The sequence below is a fragment of the Mustela lutreola genome, chromosome 7, assembly GCF_030435805.1.
Source record: "Mustela lutreola isolate mMusLut2 chromosome 7, mMusLut2.pri, whole genome shotgun sequence".
In the NCBI taxonomy this organism is placed as follows: Eukaryota; Metazoa; Chordata; class Mammalia; order Carnivora; family Mustelidae; genus Mustela; species Mustela lutreola.
In genome coordinates this window covers 121,671,794-121,694,494 of record NC_081296.1, presented here as the reverse complement: position 1 = coordinate 121,694,494, position 22,701 = coordinate 121,671,794, and the positions used below count along the sequence as shown (strand labels likewise).

At 50.7% G+C, this 22,701-nt stretch overlaps 1 protein-coding gene across 2 annotated transcripts in view; it reads right to left on the bottom strand.

The window, feature by feature from the left end:
• GALNT16 (polypeptide N-acetylgalactosaminyltransferase 16) overlaps positions 1-22,701 on the bottom strand; it is a 93,377-nt gene that overhangs the window by 7,095 nt on the left and 63,581 nt on the right. For both annotated transcript variants that reach the window (XM_059182431.1, XM_059182432.1), the window contains exons 5-13: positions 22,565-22,632; positions 21,924-21,989; positions 19,451-19,572; positions 16,725-16,812; positions 15,029-15,113; positions 14,623-14,726; positions 8,780-8,906; positions 7,426-7,518; positions 5,935-6,018 (exon numbers count right to left, since the gene is read on the bottom strand). In XM_059182431.1, coding sequence (XP_059038414.1) covers positions 5,935-6,018; positions 7,426-7,518; positions 8,780-8,906; positions 14,623-14,726; positions 15,029-15,113; positions 16,725-16,812; positions 19,451-19,572; positions 21,924-21,989; positions 22,565-22,632 — 837 coding nt within the window. The remainder of the gene's footprint in view (positions 1-5,934; positions 6,019-7,425; positions 7,519-8,779; positions 8,907-14,622; positions 14,727-15,028; positions 15,114-16,724; positions 16,813-19,450; positions 19,573-21,923; positions 21,990-22,564; positions 22,633-22,701) is intronic.

Here is a 22,701-nt window from a genome sequence, read left to right as displayed (position 1 = left end):
GACATACCTTTGACCTAACAATCCTAATCCTACTTCTGCAACTTTGTTATCCTGAGGCAATAATATTGGGGCTGTTGGCAGGGTGATTGGTTATACTGAAAACATAGATATCCAACAATAGGGGACAGGCTAATTAAATACCGATTCATCTGTAGGATGGAAAGCCCCATAGTCACTGAAAATGACTCCAAATGAATATCTGATATCACAGAAAGATGTTTAGAACATACTGTTAAATAAAACAGGCGTGTTTCAAAATATTTTAAATACTATTTTAAAATGCACAAGAAAATATGCTTAAACACACATCTCTATTTCTCTCTCTCACACATACACACAACACACCTCTACATGACACATTGTCTTAACTCTGTGGTTAATAAACCCAAGGAGCCTGTGGGGCCCAGCTGATGCAGGCTTGTATTCCTGGGTTTAGAAGGTCACACACACTCTTGGGTTATGGCCCCAGCAAGTGATGGGGCTTAGAGTGTGGCCATGCACCTAATCTTAACCCCCTCTTGTTACCTCTATCCAAAGAGAACCTAAGTGGGCTGGGGAGGGGGGCATCATAACACTTTTGGCATTCTTTGATCTCAACCAAACCAGCTCCTCCTTCCTCAGGGCTGGTTGGAACGCCCCAGAAACCCCAAACCACGACCCACCCTCACAGAGCCTCAGGAAGACACCTTCACTTTCTCTCGAAACTTCCTGCCAGGCCCCTCTTGAGAATTTGCATAATTCTAGACCCCAGGTTGAAAACAGTTGGCTCCCAAGCTAAATATGATCCTGAACATACTTTCATGTTTTTTCTCAGTCGTCTTTATTGGTTTATTATTGCCTCACAGAGCATCAGGGTCAATCCCTCCTGGGAATATGGCGTATAAAGAGATAAACACTTACTTTGCTCCCAATTTGTCAGTAGAGGGAAGTTTAATAAAAGTAGTAATATAAAAAAGATAATATAAAAGATAAAAGATATAAAATATAATATATTATAAAATATAAAATATAATATATATCATAAAATATAAAAAAGATAATCCTGAATATGACCCATAATAAAATGCCCCCTATGACCCCCTAATACAAAGGTGCTTGAAGCTTTGAATAAAAGGACCACCCCTGGGGTGCCTGGGTGGCTCAGTAGGTTAATCCTCTGCCTTCCGCTCAGGTCATGATCTCAGGCTCTCTACTCGGCAGGGGGCCTGCTTCCTCCTCTCTGCCTCCTCTCTGCCTGTGTCTCTGCCTACTTGTGATCTCTATCAAATAAATAAATAAATAATCTTAAAAAAAAAAAAAAAAAAAAGGACCACCCCTCCTTTCTGGGAAGGGTCAGAAGTGCCTGGGGATCCTCCAGTGCCCCCCCATCAGTTGCCATCAAGCAGCCTTTATAAATACCCTCCCCATCCTGTCCTGGTCTAGCAATGACCCCAGCCCCTCCAGGGGCAGATGAGATGCAATGTCAGTTGGTTTCACAAGGCCCCTCTCTGTTCCCAAGTCCGCCAAGCTCCTCCCCAGCGAGAAAGGCTCCTATCAGTAGTGTTCTGCCCCCACCCCCCGGGCCCAGCCCCCTCGACTCTCTGCAACTCTTCACTGCCCCCCCTTATCCCTGCCCTCCTCTGGATGCTTTCCCCTCCTGCCAACCATTAACACCGCGTCTTCCACTTCCTCTCCTTCCCCTTCCCTCTTCCACTTCCTTCACCTACGTCCTCTTTCACCTATATCCTCCCTCCTCCTTGTCTATCCTCCTTTCCTTTGAAAAAAAAATATATATATATATTTCTTTTTTAAGTAATCTCTACACCAACAAGGGCTTGAACTCACAACCCCGAGATCAAGAGTCGCATGCTTTACTGACTTGAGCCAGGCGTCTCATCCTCCTTTCCTTTGGATCAGAGTCTGTCTTTCCTACCTTGACCCTGAGCAGAGACTTGGACCCACCCAGAGGCTGGACAGTCCATAGTCAAAACGCCAGATTGCCTCCAGGGACCCAGTCCTTCTCCACCCCTCATCCCGACTCTTGCTTGCAGGTTTTCTAAGGCTTGGCACTGGAAAGGAGAGCTCTGGCATAATCCCCTTGGACTCCGGGCAGATGGGCCTCAGGGCAGCTCTATTCCCAGTAGCCAGCACAGTTAGGGGCTGGGAGCAGAAGAGAAAGACAGGATAAGGGCTAGGAGTCACTGGGTACCCAGACCAGCCTCTGAGTCACTCTCCAACACAGACCCTCCGAGTCCAAATTTCCACACAACCCCAGGCCAGCCGGAGCATGGCCTTCTTCCAGCTCTTTGCCCCCTCCTGTCTCTCGGTCCTGGGATCCGGGTGGGCGCATGCCTGCCAGTATCAAGGGGGAGGCCTCTGATTCAGGGGCTGGGGAGAAGCTCTGGCCTCAAACACATTTTCTCTGTCCTACATAGCGTGGTAGTTGTGGCTTTTAGCTAATTGGCAATATTAAAAATCTGAAGGTTACACAAAGAAATCTGAATCCAGCTTCTCTTGAGAAAAAGGAAGATGAGGCCACACGGAGCCTTGGATTCCCACAAGGCACTAACACAAGGTCGTGCTGCCCCCTGGGGGACGGGCTTTTGCATGCCAGTTGGCCACAACTCCCTTGCCTCTCAGGGCTGCCCACCTGATTGGTTTGCATCACCCAACCGATCATTGTAGGATTTGAATTCGTAACCTCTCCCAAGGATGAGGGTGTTAGGATGCAAAGACTCCCCCCACTCTGCTTCGTCCAGTGCCAACCTGTTCTATTACTCCTCCCTGTGGAGAAGAGATGCCTGCTGAGGCCCCTCGGACCCGCTCAGGAATGCAGCCCAGGCTGTTCCAGATCCTTCTGCGTGCTTCCTCTCCCTGGCCCTGTCCTCAGGGAGATGTGCAGGGTGGTCGGCTTCCAGAGCGGAAGTGGGCACTGTCTACATGTGGCAACAGCCACTGGCAGGAAGGCTTGGCCACTGATACTTGGGCGTTGGGGGGAGGGTACGCGGGGCTTGGGCAACAATCTCCAAACCTGCAGTGGCTCGTGAGGTGTCCCTGTGGTCCCAGCCCTGGAGCTGCTGGCACGGTCGTCTCTCCCACCCTCCCTCAGCTTCCTGGCCGAGCCCAACTACGTCTGCTTCCCTCTTTGTGGGCCTCCTCCCAGCAGGGCAGCCATCAGCCCTTAGAATGCCTTTGTAGAAAGAGCAAAAATGTCCCTTCCTTGAGACTTTTTACTTCCCTCTATTAGAAAATTGGCCCATCTATTAGACTTCCATCTATTAGAAAACTATCATAATCTACTGGTCTTGTTAGAAGACTTTTATTGCCATCTGCCAGGGAGTGTTAGAATAAATGTACGATATCCACGGTGCGCTTAGTGCCCTGGCGCATGTGGTGTGCACAGCTTGCCCTACTGTTCCTGACAGTCCTAACAAAAGGACTACATTGCAGTTGTTGAGGCCAGCAGAACTCCGGTCTGCAGGGGGCAGAGCTGTGCCGGGACTGAGGCAGGCCTAGCAAAACAGGGGCCTCTCCCTTCGCCACCTCATTTCCCCCACTGACCCTCTGCAAGTGGGGCCAACCATTAGGCTCCCCTGTTTGGAGGAAAGCTTGTATCACTTGGCATACAGAAGTCCTTCCTCACCAACGACCTGAGCCGCTGCTGGCCCCTCACCCCGGGCAGAACTTACAGAGTGGACCAGGATGGTAACCTGGACAGGAATGAGGTGTGCGGCTTCTACATTACCGACACAGGATCATCTTATAAAACCTCCCCACACTGACAGAAGAAACAGAAGACTCATACTCCTCACTTCACGTAGCTGGTTTCATCCACTGTCCTGTCTTGTCATGGATCCAGGTTTCTGGTATTTATAATAAAACACTTTTTCCTCTCAGTCCTCAGGGGATAACATGAGACCCTGTCCATGGGGATTGGGTGTGGAGAGGAAAGGCGTGTTCCCGGTCCTCCCCGTGTCTCCCATGGGCCTCCCAGCTGCTGCCCGAGGCCTAGAGCCCGGGGCTCCATCCCAGTGTTGTTTGAACTCTGGCAGGATGTAAAGAAATGATTGTTTTTTTGCCTCAGAAATGACATGTCTGAATGAAACTAACTCCCTTAAAAGTGGCCACTGGAGAAAGTGGTCCATTTATTAGACTTTAATAAAAAGTATAATGTTCTTTCCTTTCACAGCCTTCATCTGGGGGCTGGCTCACCCAGGCCGCCAACTCTTCTCAAAGATGAGGCTCTCGGGCGCCTGGGTGGCTCAGGCATTAAGCGTTTGCATTCGGCTCGGGTTGTGATGCTGGAGTCCCAGGATCCAGTCCCTCATTGGGCTCCCTCTGACCCCACCCCACTTGTGCACACACACACACACACACACACTCTCTCTCTCTCTAACAAATAAAATTTTTAAAAAAATAAATAAAAGATGCTGCTCTTGCTTGAACTGTTTTGAAATCCTTGAAACTCTCTCCCAGTGTCAGTTTTTTCTTGACTTGTTTCAGTCCTTGTCATGCTCTATCAGGGAGCCAGGATCACCTTATGGGGCGGGGGGGGGGGGTTAATCACCTTCTTCACTGGACTTGGCGACAACCTAATGATGGCTCTTTTCCAAAAAACAAAGCTGCCTTTAAAGAACAGGGAGTCGCCTTTTTCGAGGACCTGCAGGCTCTGAGGGGTGGAGTGTTCTGGAAAGCTGCTGTGACTGACATTGATGGAATTACCCATTCCCTAAGGTGACAGCTCTAGAAAGGAGAACACTAACTCCCGAGTTATTACTATTGAGGCTTATTGACTATGCAATTTGTTCGGTTAAAGATACATATTGAGTGCCCGTTTTGAGACAGGAAACAAAGCAGATCACACCCCTACCCGCATAGAGCTTACTGTCACGTGGCGGGGGGGGGGGGGCAAGGAAATGAATTGACCACATAGGCGCTGGTGGGTGGTGAGCATGGACTAAACAGGGATGCTGGGGAAGGGGGTGCTCTGCAAACACAGACTGTTCAGGGAGCCCATCCCGCCCCCGAAGAGGACATTTGAGTTGAGACCCGAAAGAAATGAGGCCATGAGCCAGGTGGTTGAGAAGGCTTTTGAAATGAGAAAAAAGGAAGCCTCAGGGCCATACAGCAGCCTTACACTTCACCCCTAGCTGGGGAGCTTGCACATGCGCTCAGAAGCAGCCGTGGGTCCGGCGCCCCCCATCTGTGTCTACTTCCAATTTGTCAGAGCAAACATTTTCCTGGGGCTCTGCAGTCTCTCTGATCGAGATCTTAATGGACGCCCACTGTTTGCTCGGATCCACGCATTGGGACTCACTAAACCCACCCCTTATCATTAGTTATCTCTAGATTTTTCACAGCAGCCGAGAGGCCTACACTGAATGAGCAGCTCTTGTCAATAGTTTTTTGCTTCGGTTGCTTTACTTCCTGAGGATAAACTCCCAGAAGGGAGAGAACAGAGTCAAAAGGGAGGAGTCTTTATTTCTGCAGCTTTTGCTACGTAATGCAGCTTTGTTTCCCTGTGGGGATAAGGCCCATTTCCGGCTCTGTGACCCAGTCTATTAAAAATTGCTTCCAGGGCACCTGGGTGGCTCAGTGGGTTAAGCCTCTGCCTTCAGCTCGGGTCATGATCTCAGGGTCCTGGGATCGAGCCCTGCATCGGGCTCTCTGCTCAGCAGGGAGCCTGCTTCCCCTCTCTCTCTCTGCCTGCCTCTCTGCCTACTTGTGATCTCTCTCTGTCAAATAAATAAATAAAATCTTTAAAAAAAAATTGCTTCCTGCCATGTCTTACTTGTAACTCTTTTCCCCTCCCCCCCCAGAGCCTTCACATGAAGATGAAACACTGATAGCTGGAAAGAGCTGGACTGCCCAAGGTAGGGTGATCTCAGGGTGGGGTTCCCCCAAACCGCTGGCCCCCCAGCCAGGCCAGATGCGCAAGCTGAGGGCCGCACTCACGTGAGCTCTGGGTAGACATTTTCCAAGTACCAGCGGAACGACTTGCAGTTCATCTTCTTCCTCTGCTCAATCCGTGTGGCTACGCTGAAAGAGAAGGGAAGCCTCAGGCTCTGGCAGGCGGGCGCAGGGAGGAAGCCCCAGGAGGCTGGCCCCCTCCTTCTGCCTATCCCAGGCGGGGCAGGGCCAGGAGCTGTCCCAGGCTGCCTTCCAGCCGTGGCCAATTGCCAAAAATCCTTGTCTGACCTGCAAGGTCCCCCCAGGTCTCCTCGCCATTCCTCATTTCTTTCCCCAAATTCCTGCACATTTTCAAGAATCAGAGAAGCCCCCCAGGGGCTCTGTTTGACTCCGGCTTCTCACACCATGAGACCTCAGCACACCCCTAGCTGGTCCTCAAACAAAGCCTTAAGGAATTCCAAGTTTTCCCTTCCTGTATTCCAATTTCAGCAGAAAGGGTCCAACATGAAAAGCATGCTTTAAAGGTCTTTCAGGAATTTTGGCAAATGAGATCCCTCTGAGGTGCGCCTGGATGCCACAGTTTCCTCTCCCCAGTGTCCTCAGCTACCCTGATGGGAATGGCCACTGACAGATGACCCTAACCGCCTCTCTGAGCCTCAGTTTCTCCACCAGTAAACATGACCACCTGTCCCAGAAGGTTTTCAGAGAATAAAATGAATTAAGATAGGATAAGAGCCTAGCACAGGGTAGATGTTCAGCAAAGGTTAGTTCACCACGGAAAGAAATAGTGATGTAATTTTTTAAAGGGATATAGCTAACAATAAAAGAGTGCAGAAGATTCAGAGACGATCACCAATGTTCTGATCACAACCTTTAGAAATAAACGTATCTCACACTGTGATCGAGTATTCCTATATGTGTATATAGCTACACACACACATATACACACACACACACATCTAACTGAAAGACATTTCACCAAACAATACTTAGCCTTAACTGCAATCAACTGTTCTTTTCTATTCTGCTTTGGTCCAATCTATCATGTTCTCTACGATTTTTTTTTTTAATGTCGGTCACGACCCATGAAATTGATTTCATAACCAATCTACATTTTGAAAATGCTTAACTAGACTGTCGTCATACGAGCCCAGGACAGGAAAACAGGCTAACAAGATCACAGGCATGTTTTGAATGGTGGCCAGACCCCAAGTGTTTTCTGCAGACGGCCCGGCCCTGTCTACTCCCACAGATGTCCTTTCTTCTTCAGGCGGGGTGAACGGGCGCTCTTCTTCCGAAGCGAGCCTCCTCTGGCTGTTGTTTCTCCCCATGCGGCTGCGTGGTCCTCAAGGGCCCGGTCCTGCCCTGCACTGCCTCTCCTACCAGAGCCCCCCACTCCCAAGAGCCCAGCGGGGAGGGGCTCAGTTACCAAGGAGACTGTGAGCGCTTCCCAGGCGTCCACACCATTTTGTGTTTTGTTCTAGTTGTGCTAAGGCGGGTTGGAGGGAGCATAATGGGACTGGTGGAGGGGCCCACCTGCCAAAGGCCTTCCCGATGGCTGAGGGCCGGGCCTCGTAGTAATACTGCTTGTACTCGTCCATCCACACCTCTGCGGTGCGCTTGGTGTTCCTAAAAGGGGAGGAAGGAACAAAACAAAGTCACCAGGGAGGGGACAGAGTGAGGCCTGCGATCCACTCTGTGCCGTGCGGGGTGACGCAAAGGAATAGTGATTGGGGTGGGAGAGAGGAGTCGGGTCTGTGAACCTCCATCAGCGCATGTCCGCATACCCTTCACAGTCCCCTGGAGGGCTCTGTTCTGCCGAAATGCCTGCCTGTGGGCGCAAGGAACGGGTACCAAATACTTATTTGATAAAACATGGGTGACGACCTGAATGTCCATCCATAGGAGAACAACAGTTTTTATATGACGCTGCTACGGGATGGAGGGCACACCCCAGTGAGCAGGTATGGACACAGAAGGACGCCTGTCATTTAGGGTGGAGTGGCAGAAAAGCAGGCCGCTGACAGGACACGCAGCGTGACCCCGTTTATAGAAAAACACAAAGTTATGGTGTGTGTGTGTGCTTCTCTCTACGTGAACTGCATATATGAAAAGGAGTTAAAAGGCCTGAAATGATAGATCAAAAACCTACTCCCAGAAGTTACTTTTGGAGAGACAAGTGGGATAGGAGTCAGATCGGGTAAAAGGAACTTTTGCTTTTTCCTCTCTATATGATAGAAAGAGTAAGAACACATACAGGTACAGATATGTATGCGTTGTATGTTCTGGTACAGACTTGAATTTTGTAATGAACATGGATTACTTTTATAATTATAGAAACAAAAAACGGGGTTGGGGGAAGCAAACCAAAATAATAAAGCATCCGGTTAGCTAAACTGGGGAGCCACTGCGGCAAACAAGGAAGCGCGGGCCTGACAAGCGAAAGAACTGTCCTCCCAGGGGGGGTCCTCGGGACCCTCTTCCCCTTCCATCCCCACCAGGAGCTCGGGGGATGGCTGGACCCTGTGGCTGGGGACGTAGATGCGTAGACGCTGACCAGCTCAGATTCAGGACAGGACACCCATGACCAGAACCTGGGGCCTGGTGAGTGGAGGGCGGCCCCCAGTTAGGGGTTGGGCCAGTTCTCCAAGAAGCTCATGGACAAAGAGGGTCAAGACAAGGGAGGCCTGGTGGCAGCACTCTCAGTTTCATCCTTCCATGCCTCAGGGTACCTGGAATCCCAGAATTGGAAGGAACAAATGGGGAAACTGAGGCCCAGAAAGGGGGAGGGGCAGCTGCCTAAAGCTACAGGAAAGACCAAAAGGGCTCGTGGGGTCTCAGACCGAGGTGGCCTGGCTCCTAGCCTGGCACTCTTTGCACTGTCACCTACCTGATGTAGGTGAGGGCATTGCCCTCAGGGAAGTTGTAGGGGTGTCGTTTCCTGAAGACATGGCCCACCCGGCTGCAGGGCACGATTTCCAAGCTCCCACCGCACATCCACACCCTGAAGGAGAGTTCTGCAGGAGACAGCAGCCGTCAGGAGGGAAGAGCCCTTGGCAAGTCCCCATGGAGCAAAAATGGGAAGGAGCGGGGCGCCTGAGTGGCTCAGTGGGTTAAAGCCTCTGCCTCTGCCTTTGGCTCGGATCCTGATCCCAGAGTCCTAGGATCGAGCCCCGCATTGGGGCTCTCTGCTCAGCAGGGAGCCTGCTTCCTCCTCTCTCTCTCTGCCTGCCTCTGTGCCTACTTGTGATCTCTGCCTGTCAAATAAATAAATAAAATCTTTAAAAAAAGAAAAAAAAGAGTGGGAAGGATCTAGCCTCTCGGGTGTCTGCTTGGAGGCACCGGTGGGGCTCGGGGTTTCTGGGCCCGTCTACATGGGATGTTCCTACCCTTGCACACGTTCCTGACTGCTCACTCCATGCATGTGCACACTCCCGCCCCCCACAACACACATCCCTGTCCACACACCCCAGCCCCATTATCTCATCCCAAACACACCTTCTCCATATACACCACATCCACATTCCCTTCATATACAACCTGCCCCACAGCCCCCTGCACACATACCCGCTCCACACTTCCCACCCCAGACACCACACACACACACACACACATGCACATCCTGCCCCACACACACCACACATAGCCACCCCCCTCTATACACACACCCTCCACTGCCGACCGCTATACACCCTGTCCGCATCTGATCCCTGGAAGAGCAGCGGGGAAAGCCCTGCAGCAGCACCAAGACCGTGAGGAGAAGAAAAACCAAATCAACGGCAGCGTCGTTTCCAGCCTCTGCCTGGAAAGCCCCATCCAGATGTTGCTAAGGAAGAACACATCTGCTCATCAGTCCACTCTGAGCATTCACGAGACTGGAACACCAGCCACCAACCAGGCCAAAGGCCGCTCCGGCTGGTGTCTTCCTGGCTCCAGACCTCCCTCTTGGCCCAGGGGGTCTCCATTTACAGGCACCCACTGGCCGCCTTGAGACACGCTTCCTTGTGATAGTGGTGGGCATGCTGAATGAGCTTGGGCAGGACCGCGAGGGACTGTGGTCCCCCTTAGGGCTGGGAGATGCAAGTGGCCATTCTGCCTCCTAGAGGAGGCTGTCACAAACTGCCCGCCCCGCTGTCACTTCTGGCAAGGACCCCCCCTGGGCAGGGGGCTGCACCTTCCATAATCTCTTCTGATTACCCCTTCATATGAACCCTATAGCTGGACAGACACCTCTGACATTAAAACACTCATTCCTATCTCAGAAAATACACAACCCTTGTTTTGTGTTTGTTTTTTTTTTTTTTTTTATGTTCTTTTTTTTTTTTTTTTTTTTTATTTTTTATAAACATATATTTTTTATATACATATATTTTTATCCCCAGGTCTGTGAATCACCAGGTTTACACACTTCACAGCACTCACCAAATCACATACCCTCCCCAATGTCCATAATCCCACCCCCTTCTCCCCAACCCCCTCCCCCCGGCAACCCTCAGTTTGTTTTGTGAGATTAAGAGTCACTTATGGTTTGTCTCCCTCCCAATCCCATCTTGTTTCATTTATTCTTCTACCCACTTAAGCCTCCATGTTGCATCACCACTTCCTCATATCAGGGAGATCATATGATAGTTGTCTTTCTCTGCTTGACTTATTTCGCTAAGCATGATACGCTCTAGTTCCATCCGTGTTTGTTTGTTTTGTTTTTAATTTAAAAAAAAAAAAAAAAAGAGGGGCGCCTGGGTGGCTCAGTGGGTTAAGCCTCTGCCTTGAGCTCCAGTCATGATCTCGGGGTCCAGGGATTGAGCCCCCCATCAGGCTCTCTGCTCAACGGGGAGCCTGCTTTCCCTTCCTCTCTGCCTGCTGCTCTGCCTACTTGTGATCTCTGTCTGTCAAATAAATAAATAAAATCTTAAAAAAGAAAGAAAGAAAGAAAGACCATTTACTCATGACTTCTAGCCTTGGTCCCTCTTCCCTCTCCCCAGCTGGCAGTACAGACACTCATTGTCCCTGGACAGGCCGGAGGGTTCTCACCTATTGCAACTTGTCAGGGCCCACTGCCTACCCCTCAGCTAACACCTGCCTCTGTCCAGCTTGTGGGCAGCAGAAGCTTCCAGACATGGGCCAGGGGCCAGGGCTGGACATGTGGTATAGCATGGGTGGCCATGTTGATGGGGTTCCCTAGGGCAGCCGGCAGACTGCCAGGCTTGTGTTCCTTCTCCCAGGAAGAGCTCTGCAGCTGGGTCAGCAAGTGAAATTTAGAACTAGGGACGACCTGAAGGACAGAAGAGCTGCATTCTGGTTCCATTCCTACCAGACTAACTTGGTTATGCTAATAAGTCACTTCATCCTGCCAGCCTGCACTTTCCATACTGTTATTGTCACCACCCACAACACATCACCATCACTTACTGAGCCCTTACTATGTGCCATGCTCTAGAACCCAGGTCTAATTCTCACAGCAAGCATGTGAAGCTGGTATTATCACCCTGATGTTTTGTTTGTTTTAATTTTTTAAAAATTTAGGGGCGCCTGGGTGGCTCAGTGGGTTAAGCCGCTGTCTTCGGCTCAGGCCATGATCCCAGGGTCCTGGGATCGAGCCCCGCATCGGGCTCTCTGCTCAGCAGGGAGCCTGCTTCCTCCTCTCTCTCTGCCTGCCTCTCTGCCTGCTTGTCATCTCTCTCTGTCAAATAAATAAATAAAATCTTAAAAAAAAAAAAATTTACTTATTCTTTTTTAAGTAGGCTCTGTGTCTAGCATGGGGCTTGAACTCATGACCCTGAAATTGAGAGTCCCATGCTCTGTGAACTGAGCCAAACAGGTGCTTCTGTCCCCATGTGTTTTAATCAGGACTGGGAAGCTCAAACATGTTAACTTCTCCAAGACACCCAAATACCCTGTTGCAGAATTACAATGTCAGGTTCACATTTTGTCCAGCAAGCTGCACTGTTCGAATCAGATCCCTTAGTTCATTCAGCAAAATTTTACTGGGCACCTGTTAATTATGTGTCATACACTGTTCTAGAATCCTTACACACTCATGGGTAGGCGACAAGAAGTCACTAAAATAAGGGACAAAAATGCAAGTAGACAAGAAAACGAGTGAAATGCGGTCTATCAGATGATACTAAGAGCAATGGAGACTGGATGAAGCAGGAAGAGCTGAAGAGAACCCCCTGGGGCTGGGGTGGGCTACAGTTTTAATCTGATTGGCAAGTTCTCCATCCAAAGGGGACATCTGACCTAAGACCTGAAGGAGGTGGGAAGCAAGTCATGTCGCTTTTATGGGAGAAGGATTTCAGGCAGAAGGACCAGCAAGGGCAAAGCTGTGGAGGCTGGAGTAGGCGGCAAGTTCCAGGGCCGAGAGGGGGCCTAGAGGAGGCAGCTCGGGGAGGAGTGAAGCCAGGTGAGAGCGGCAGGAGTTGTGGGCAGAGCTGGTGGAGTGCTGTGGGGGAAGGGCAGATGGCGTGAAGACTGCGGGCTTTGCTCTCAGCGCTGGCACAGAGTCCCTGCAGGATCTTGAGCTGAGGACCGACATGATCAGACTACCTTTCAAAAGGCCCTCTAATGGGAATCCCAAGGTTTTCACGTTTGCCACCTCCACTTGCCTCTGGGGCTCTCTGAGGGAACACAGGAACGAGTCTCAGTTTGGGCTTCTTCCTTCCTTCAACAAAGGAATGAAATGAAAGGCCCGAACCCACCAGCAGCAGAGCCCTCCTGACTCAAAACTGCTCCCAGCAGCAGAACGTATGAGCACCAAGGCTAGCCTAAAAATTTCTTTGAATTTCTTCTAAGAAACAAAAACCTTCCCAGAACCACTCTGTGGTTCACCTTTCAAGTTTCCCAACCACTGAGCCCTCGCCTCAGGCTGAATCTGAAGTTAGCCATTTGATCATTTACTTGTTCCTCTGTCAATCACCAGCTGTAAAAAAAAAAAAAAAAGAAAGAAAGAGAAAAGACAAAAGAAAAAAGCTCCTGGATGCAGGAGAGACCATTAGTTTCTCAGTCCTCAGTGTCTGTACAAGAAACTCCCTTTGCCAAACCTCCCTTCAGGCTGAGACTGAGGGCACACGGAGGTCACTTGGGCCCAGAACATGCGGAAGGAGGTTAGAAGGAAGGGTCAGTGCACCCGGGTTCCCAGAATTTACTTCTCCAAATGCCTGTATGCAAATGGTTTCCAAGAATAAGTTACAAAGGGGAGAACATTCCATGCCTCTTTCCACTCCAGTTGGTTTTGAGTTAAGATCAGACCTATGATAAACCCCCCTGCTGGGGAGTCTGGGTGGCTCCGCCGGTGAAGGGGTTAAGCATCTGCCTTCGGCTTGGGTCATGATCCCCAGGATCCTGGGATTGAGCTCTGTGTTGGGCTCCCTGCTCAGCGGGGAGCCTGCTTCTCCCTCTGCTCCCCACTTGTGCTCTCTCCCTATCTGTCACTATCCCTGTCTCTCTCAAATAAATAAATAAAATCTTAATTAAAAAACCAAACAACAAAAGCCCCCCTGCTCATCTGTGTCCTGATCAAGGAGAGAGTAGAAGGAGCTGCTTCTCACCTCTCAGAAACACAGAATTTGCTCTGATCACCCCTCACAACACTGAAGTTGGGGGCACTACACACACCCGTCAGATGTGGAGCTTCCTGACTGAAAACTGGAAGGCAGCATACCACTGGCCGTATTTACTTCGCAAGAAACTTGGTGAGGATGAACAAGGAAACAGAGGGCTCTGCAAAGAACAGGAGACCCCCCCGGGTCTCTCCCCATCCTTCACCCCACTCCTTGCCTAGTGGGCTGCATCACCGGCTTCCTTCCTGTGGGCTTGGCAGCGTCAGTCAGAGCAGGGACAGGGGAGAGGGAGGGTGGGGGTTTCTCTCCCCTGACACCCTCTGCCTGGGCTATGGGCTGGCTGCGGGTGCCCCAAGACCACAGCTCCTGTCAGGGGGCGCTCCCCCCTCATCTTCCAGACTGAGGGATGGCCACACCTCACAGCAGTCATCAGCCCAGCCCAGGGTCACACTGTCCCAGAGTTTTCCTATGTCTCGCCCACCCTGTGTGGACAGTCTCTTTATAAACCCCCTTATAGTACCCAAGTTGGCTGATCTGTTTATATCAGGCCTTTATCTAACAGAACCTTGCTGGTGACACTGGGAGCTCTCTGGGCTCTTTCCTTTCCTGCTGGAACTTGAGGGCTCCCCTGGCCCCGGAAGTAATGATGATGGCCGCCAGCAGCGTGCCTCGTGTTTTAACCTATCTTCTAGTTGGCACTCATACCAGCCTCTTGAGGAAACCGAGGCTTCGGGAGGCTTTAACTTGCCCAGGGCCAGAGAGCTTGCAGGTGGGAGGGCCAGGATTTGCACCCAGGCCATCTGGCCCCATCCTTACATCTAACCACCAAACTTGGCTGCACCCCCCCCCCTGGCTTTTCTGGAAGAAAAATCAGCTGGGGGTTTAAGCTGCAGCCCCAGTTACAGTCTGTCTGCTCTTCCACACACATCTGGCTGTGGGACCACAGGCTCCCCCTGACCTTCTCAATATTTACGAGCTGTGTGGCTCTGCACCAATTACTTAACCTCTCTGTGCCTCTGTTTCTTTATCAGTAAAATGGAGATATAACACATACCCCGAGGAGCTGTGAGATTAAACGAATGAATACATGTGTAGAACAGGCCCTTATGCATAGAATGTGTTCGAGCATGGTTATCTATTATTGTTGTCACTGTTAGTGTTACTTTCAACTTACCAAAATTCTCTCCCCCCCAGATATCCATCTGGGCATCATACTTTCCCAAGTGGTTAAACCAGGACTTGTCGATCACAAAGATTCCTCCAGCTATAACAGGAGTCCTGGGAGCAAGGAGAGGAAAGAGGCAACACATGAACTAGAGAGGCTGGAAGCCCTTCTAGATGGCCCCAGAACACCAGGTCATTTGCCCCAAAATCCCCTACTTGCAGAGTCACAGGGGCAGGACATCCAGCAGCTCCCTGGCCTCTGTCCTCTCTGTCCCTGGGCCCAGAACCGAGTTAGCACTTAGACAGTGTGCCCTCAGGAGCACCAGCAACTGAAACGCACCCCCCCCCCCCGCAGATTCCCATGCTCCTGGCCCAGGGAAGGAAGGGGTCTCTGCAGAGCCCACAGCAGCACTGACCTTATGGGCTTGGTGGGGTCAGTCCGGGCAATCTTCTGCTCAAGAGGGATCTGCTCCCACTTGAAATGCAGGCTCCAGTCAAATCCTAATGGACAGAGAGGGGTGAGGACAGAGCTCAGGCAGAGCTGCTGCCCCTTCATTCCACCAGCCCTTGTCTCCCCTGATCAGAACCCAGTTCGCAGAGGACCCTGGGCAATTCATGCAATCATTCCTTCACTCAGAAGGAGACGGGTCCCTGACCTCATTGATTTACTGGGTAGGACAGAGGCTACAAAAAGAAATCAATAAAGGAATAATCTGCCACAGGTGAAAAGTGCTGAAAAGAGAGGTACCTATGCTATTTTAGTAAGGGTAGTCAGGAAACGATCTCTAAAGAGATCACTTTTGACCTGAAAGTCTGATCCATGCAGGTATCTGGGGAAATGGAATTCCAGGCAAGGGGAACAGCAAGTGCAAAGGCCCTGAGGTGATTTCCCAAAGGAGAAACACCTAGCTCACTTCAGAACCCCACTCAACTCTAAGATCTAAGTAACAGCTGTTTCCATTTTTTGGAAGTCTGGGCCCCAAATAGGAAAACCACTCTGCCCACTAGCTCCTAGCAACAGATTGTCTAGTGCAGCCTGTCCAATAGAACTTTCTGCAATGATGGAAATGTTCTATATCTGCACTGACTGTCCAATATGGTAGGCACTACCCACATGGGGTTATTGAGCACTTGAAATGTGGCTAGTGCAACTCAGGAAGTGAATTTGAATTTTATTTAATTGTAATTGATTTAAATTTAAATAGCCAAATATGGCTCTTATAGCAGCACAGCTATAAAGTCTAGACCAGAGCTGTCCGAAAGAATGCAAATGATGCAAGCCAGAAATGCAAACTACATATGTAATTGAAATTTTTTTAGGACACCTGGGTGGCTCAGGTTGCCTTCAGTTCTGGTCATGATCCCAGGGTCTTGGGATTGAGTCCCGCATTGGGCTCCCTGCTCAGTGGGAAGTCTTCTTTTCCCTCCCTCTGCCTGCCACTCCCCCTGCTTGTCTCTCTCTCTCTGTCAAATAAATAAATAAAATCTTAAAAAACTTTTTTCTAGCAGCCATATCAAAAAGAAAGAACGTATTAAATTAATTTGAATAATATATTTTAATGTAATAGTTCCAAAAATGTTATCATTCCAACATGTAATCAATATAAAAAACTACTGATGAGATTTTTTACATTATTTTGTAATAAGACTTTGAAACCTGGTGTGTATTTACACTTACAGCACATCTCAAGGCAGACCAGTCACATTTTAAGAGCTCAATAGCCAAATGTAGCTAATAGCTCTTCTATTCGACGGCCTGGGTCCAGGCCACCTCCAGGTGTATGTATTAGGAATTCAACAAGACACTGTCCTAGCATGTCCTTCTGACAGGACTGTAGGCATGGTCCCTGGGCTGACAGCATTTGGAAAGAATGTGTCAGTGTTTGTTTGGAGGGGAAGACACAAGACTAGCCTGGTTTTGTCGCTTATGGTTCCAGAGGGCTTTGTCCCCAATCCCAGAGCTTTCCACCATCCCTTTCCATTTTCTGGAGGTAAGGGGGTGGTGTGAGATGCTCTGGCACAGCTGGGTAGAAGAGCACCAAACCAAGGCTTTAGATCGCCCCCACCTGCCCCTTTCAAGCCTACAGCCCCTACTCTGGGAGATGGACCCACCTCCACGAAGATCTGCAGATGCAGCAAGGTAGGCAAAGTTATCCAGACTGATGACATCGATGATGGGGCTCACCACACGGGTGTGGTCCTAGGGGAGGAATGAGAGATGGTGTGAGGCCAGCGACTCTGTGAAGAAAGGCCCAGCTGCCTGCTCTGAGAAGTTCTCTCCCACCATGAGGCACTCAGCCCTTCCCGCAGGACTGGGCAGGATCTTGGGAGCTGTCCTGCAGCCCCACAGCCAGGCTCCTGGAAGGACCCACTGAGGTCCCATGGGCTCTCCCAGCCTCTTCCTCTCACATCATGCTGAGCCCTGCTGGGATCTCACCTCCTCAGGGAAGCCCTGCTGGATTGCTGCAGGCTGAGGATTTCTTCCTCTTTTAAGCTGCTCTCACAATTACAGACCAGACAATTCCTGGGGCACTGAATCCTATGCTGCCTGAGGTGACTCTTCTGGTGCTGGTCTGAACTGCTGTTTTATTCATCATTTGTACATGTTTCGGTTGAGTCTTCCCAACTGGACCACCAGCAGCTTGACGGCAGGGACTCTGTGGTCCCTGTGCAACCTGGCTGTCGTTCTCTCAAGCCACATCTGCTTCAAGGTCAGATTCACCACTCCCTTCATCCTCCTAGACACAAATCCACCTCCAAAGCATTGGGGGGTAATGTCAATTTTATTAAAGATTTGGGACGTGCGGTAATGGTGTTGGGGGCTTGTGTGATACACCCCATGCAAAACTATCAGCTACCATCAGCCCTCTCTTCCCTCTCCCTCCACAGAGGGACCCAGCCTAGAGGCCCATCTCTCCCCAGACTGTGCTGACCTTCAAAATCCTCTTGTCTGCAATATGGAGGCCACCCAGCTCTGCCCCTCAGTTCACACACACCCTGTCTCAGGACCACAAAAGGCGGGGAGGAGGCGGAGCAGGGAGACCACCCATGGTTTCCTATAGAGCTCTGTGGGGGCCTTGCCTCTGCCTTTTCATAGAGTTTTTTGTTCCAAGGTGTAATTCACATTTTTATAGCAATTTCACTAGCTGTAATTGACACGTGATGAAATTCACCAATTTAACGTGTGCAAATTCGGTGGCTTACAATACAGTCACAAGATTGTGCACCCATCACACCTAATTCCAGAACATTTTCATCACCCCAACAAGAAACCCTGTACCTGTTAGCGGTCACCTCCCCCATCCTCTCTCTCTCCAGCCCCTGACAACCACTCATCACCTTTCTATTTCTATGGCTTTGTTTCATTCTGGACATCGCACCTCAGTGGAATCATAAAACACATGGCCTTTGGGGACCGTCTTCTTTCACGTAGGGAAGCGTTTTCATCCACATTGTAGCACGCATCACTATTTCATTCCTTTTCCTGAGTAGTAGTCGTGTGGTTATATCCACACACATTTGGGCTGTTTCCACATTTTTGGCTATTCTGAGAGATAGTGCCCTGAACACTCCAGGGTAAGTTATTGCGTGTAGAGGGTATATTTCCATTTCTCTTGGGGGTGTGCCCCGCAGTGGAAGGGGCATCAGGTAATTTGGTGTTTAAACTTTTTTTTTTTTTAAGATTTTATTTATTTGACAGAGATCACACGTGGGCAGAGAGGCAGGCAGAGAGAGGAAGCAGTAGGCTCCCTGCTGAACAGAGAGCCCGATGTGGAGCTTGATCCCAGAACCCTGGGATCATGACCTGAGCCGGAGGCAGAGGCTTTAACCCACTGAGCCACCCAGGCGCCCCTTGGTGTTTAAACTTTTGATGAGAGGAGCCTGGGTGGCTCAGTGAGTTAAGCCTCTGCCTTTGGCTCAGATCATGATCCCAGGGTCCTGAGATCAAGCCCTGCATTGGGCTCTCTGCTCAGCAGGGAGCCTGCTTCCCCCACCTCCTTGTGTGCCTCTCTGCCCACTTGTGATCTCTGTCTGTCAAATAAATAAATTTTAAAAAATCTTTAAACTTTTGATGAACTGCCGGGCTGTAATCTGGCTGCCTCAGATTACGTTCTCACCAGCAATGAGTGAAAGGGCTCCCACTTCTTCACATCCTCGCCAGCCCTCGTTATTGTCCATCCTTTGGTCACGGCCATCCTGTAGGTCTCAAGTGGTATCTGACTGTGGTTTTGACTTGCGTTTCCCTCAAGGCTTAACAATGTTGAGCATCTTTTCCTGTGCTTGTTGGCCATTTGTGTACTTGCCTTGAAGAAATGTCCATTCCAATCCTTTGCCCATTTTTGAGCTTGGTTGTCTTTTTATGGTTGACCCGTGATCACTTCATCCTTCCCTCCACCTGTCTCACCCTCCTCCCCCTTCTAGTGAACTGCTGGCACGTGCTGGGGGCCCCTGTTCTCATCTCTTCTTGGCAACACCAGCCCCCCATTTTCCTCCTTCTCAAACTTTCCAGCCTTGACCCCAAGTTGTTCCCTGCCCCAGCACAGGACCCGTCTCCTCCAGGAGGAAAACCACCCCAACATTCCCAGTTGGAGCTTTACAGCTCACCCAAGTTCATGACCACATGAGTTCTCCCAACAACTCGGTAAGACAAATATTACAATTACCCCCATTTTCGGAGGAGAAAGCTCACTAACATGACATCACTCTGGAGGAAGCAGAACATTTAGGCTTCTACTCTGCCTATCTATCAAGTCAATGACTGTTTACATGCCTTCATGCCAAGAACATGGTGGGCACGTCCCAAGGGGCAGAGCTCCCCGAGGGACAGAGGGACTCACCTCCTTGACCCGCTGCAGCATGGGCTGCAGCCACTCGGTGTTCACTTCGCAGTGGCTGTCCAGAAAGGTGAGCACGGCAGCTGTGGCCACATCTGCCCCACGAACTCGGGACCGGATCAGCCCTGCCATAGGAGTGGACAGGGGTTGGTATGGGGACAGGGCCAATTTGTCTCCCCACCATCCCTGAAAAGGCTCAGGGCTCTGCACCTGTCAGGAGCCAAGGCTTCCTCTGAGTTACTGTGACTGAGCTTTACTTTGTATTTGACTATTTCCTCTGTCCCTCTCTTTTCTTGCATCCACTCATCAACTGTCATTACTCCAGGCTCATTCTCTGAGTGCCCTTCATGTGCCAGACCCTGTTCTGGGCTCTGGGGACACACTGGTAAAAAGTCAGGCATTAGTGAATGGAAAGTGCAACGGAGGGTATTTTGGTACCCAAAGAAAACCAGAAACCAAAACCCTTTCCTCCCTGCCCCGCCCCCCACCGGGGGATCTCCAAGCCATCCCCTTCAGCTGCATCATCATGTGTGACCTGGTGAGAATCTTCTAGACTAAGACAGGCTGGAGTCAGTGTGTCAGCCCCTTCACGTACCTTAAGCATGTTCTTTAACTTCTCTGAGCTTCGGTCTTCTTAGATAAAAGACTCAGAGAAAAAATAACCCCCACCCGCCGGGGAGAGTGCCCCGTGTCTAGGAGGTCTCCACGGGCTAGATTCCGATCTGTTTTGGCCCCTACCCCAAACAATCTTGCTGATGGCTCGCCAACTGTCAAATAATGGCCTCACTTCTGGCAGCTTCCTGGTCAGGGCTGGGGACTCGACTGCCAGGGAGAGAGGAGGCCCAGCTGGTGCTAAGAGAGCAGCTGCTGGTGCCCCATGAGCCGTGGAGATGGGGGGGACTCGCTCTAAGAGCTCAGAATACAGTTGCTTCCTGGAGAGAGTTCCCTGGCCATGCCTCTGCCCTGTACTTGGCCTCCATCCATCTGACTATCCATTCATCTGTGCAAAAATCCATCTGTCCCATCCTTGCACTCCATCAGGCTAGCAAGGCAGCTAGCCTTAAGGTTTGCATTTGTGTTGGGCAAACCCCTGGAAACACTATATTCCTGGGCCTAAAGGTACCTACAATCCAGTGCTTGGGAGAAATTACTCTCTGGCTTCTTCCATGCCACTGAGAAGGTCTCCTTGGTCTGACAGGTCTTTCTCAATTATGCCCCTTGCATCTCTCTCTCATACTCTCTCTCTCTCTCAAACCTGTAGTGGTTCCCTACTACCTGCCTTATCAAGTCTAAATGCCTGTCTCTGGCTTCCATGGTCTTCTGCCATCTACCCTCACCTCACCATTTCCCCTGCTGACCAGACCCAGATTCTCTCAGGGGAGGAGGAAGAGAGAGAGGTTAAGTGTAGCCTCCCGCCTCCGGGTTGGAATTCTGGCTCCTCTACTCATCACCCTGGGCAGATCATCCCGGGCAGAACCTCCTGAGGTCTCACTTCCCATCTGTGCAAAAGGGAACAATGGACTGTTAGGAGGAGGGACTGTGAGGATTTAGGCAGAGTGGATGCCTCCTATGGGCGAGCATTTGGGAGGAGGGCTGTTAGTATTACAGGGACACCTGGGCCTGACCAGCGCTCGTGCCTGCAGAGCCCTCAAGCCTGGACTGCCCTGCCTTGCTCCCTTCACCTGTTCTACCATGCCCTCACCCAGTCGAGGCCCTCTCCCCTATCACACCCCGCTCCTGGGGTCTCTGATCTACTGCACATAATCATGACCAACCTGTCCCTGAGGTGGGTCCTGACTCCTTGGCCTTATGATGTGTTCTCCAAGAGCAGGGGCCATGTTTTGTAGTTCTCTTGTGTCTCCTAGAGTGCCACATACAACACTAGGCCATGTGGCTGATGCCCCAAAACACCTCTAGATGGGAAGTGAGGCTACATATGCTTTATCATGCCCTCTGGGGACACCTGGGGGCCTTAGTGTCTGCCTTCTGCTCAGGTCATGATCCCAGGGTCCTGGGATTGAGCTACACATCGGGCTCCCTGCTCAGCAGGAAATCTGCTTCTCCCTTTCCCCCCACCCCTCCCCCTGCTTGCGCACTCTCTCACTCTCTCTATCAAATAAATAAGATCTTAAAAATTAATAATAATGCCCTTTGGTTTTCTCAAAGCATTTCCATATAGTTTAGCTCATTTAATCCTTACAACAGCCACGCAAGACAGAAAGGGTCTATTATTAACTCCACTTCTCAGAAGAGACAACCCAGGCAGCCAGAAGTACAGCAACTTGCCCACAGTCATGCCATGGTCGGGGCTGACCCGGGCTAGCAGAAGGGTCTTTCCACAGCCCTTGGTCCTGGCCACAAGGAATGCAGAAGGAGCATGCTGGCTTAGTGGGACATGGTGCCAAAAGGGAATGGGGAGGTGCAGAGGTGTAGACCGAGATTGGTCTGCAGAGGCACCCAGGGTCCAAGAACTCACCTTCCCGCCGATCATTGCGCAGGCACTTGACCTTGGGGATCCTGGTCAGGAGCAGACAGTCTTCAGCTGAAGGTGAAGAGAAGGAAGCAAACTCATTCAGATATGGACGTCAGACCACAAGAGGTTTGGTCACCCCTGGAACTGCCCAGAAGGTGTCTCACAGTAGGTCCAGGGAAAGGGCTGAAGATGGGGAGGTACGCAGGGGCATGGTCATCTCTATGGCCAAAGGATTGCCCTGTGCCCCACTCCCAGGCCAGACTGAGGACTCCTTATGGCATTGCCCCCAGGGGGCAGCAGAGAGCACCAGCAGGTCAGCAGGGAGTCCAGCCAACACCCCCACCCCAACCCCGCAGCCACACTGAAGGGACAAGCCTCAGAATAAGGCATTTGTAATAACAAAGGATGCTGCTGATGTTGCTTCTGTCTTTAAAAAGTGTCATTTCACTAGTGGCAAAACAACCCCACTCTTTCCCCTTCCTTGGCACCTGGGAACAGAGTCAGGGAAGGCACCTAGAAAAGACTAAAGATCCCGGGTAGTGGGCAGAGGTCCACCCGTGATATCCAGCCCGGCCCTGAGAGGGGCTCCATACTCTAGGCAAATGAGTGTGGAAGACTGCACATAACAGGAGGTAGAAGCTTACGATCTGAACTGAAGTCATCCACTAAGATGATCTCCTGGATCAGGCTGGCTGGAGTTCGGTTCAGGACGCTGGAGTGATGGGGACAGAGGAGCCTGGATTTAGGGTTCAACTTCCACTTACATCTCCCTGCCCCAGGG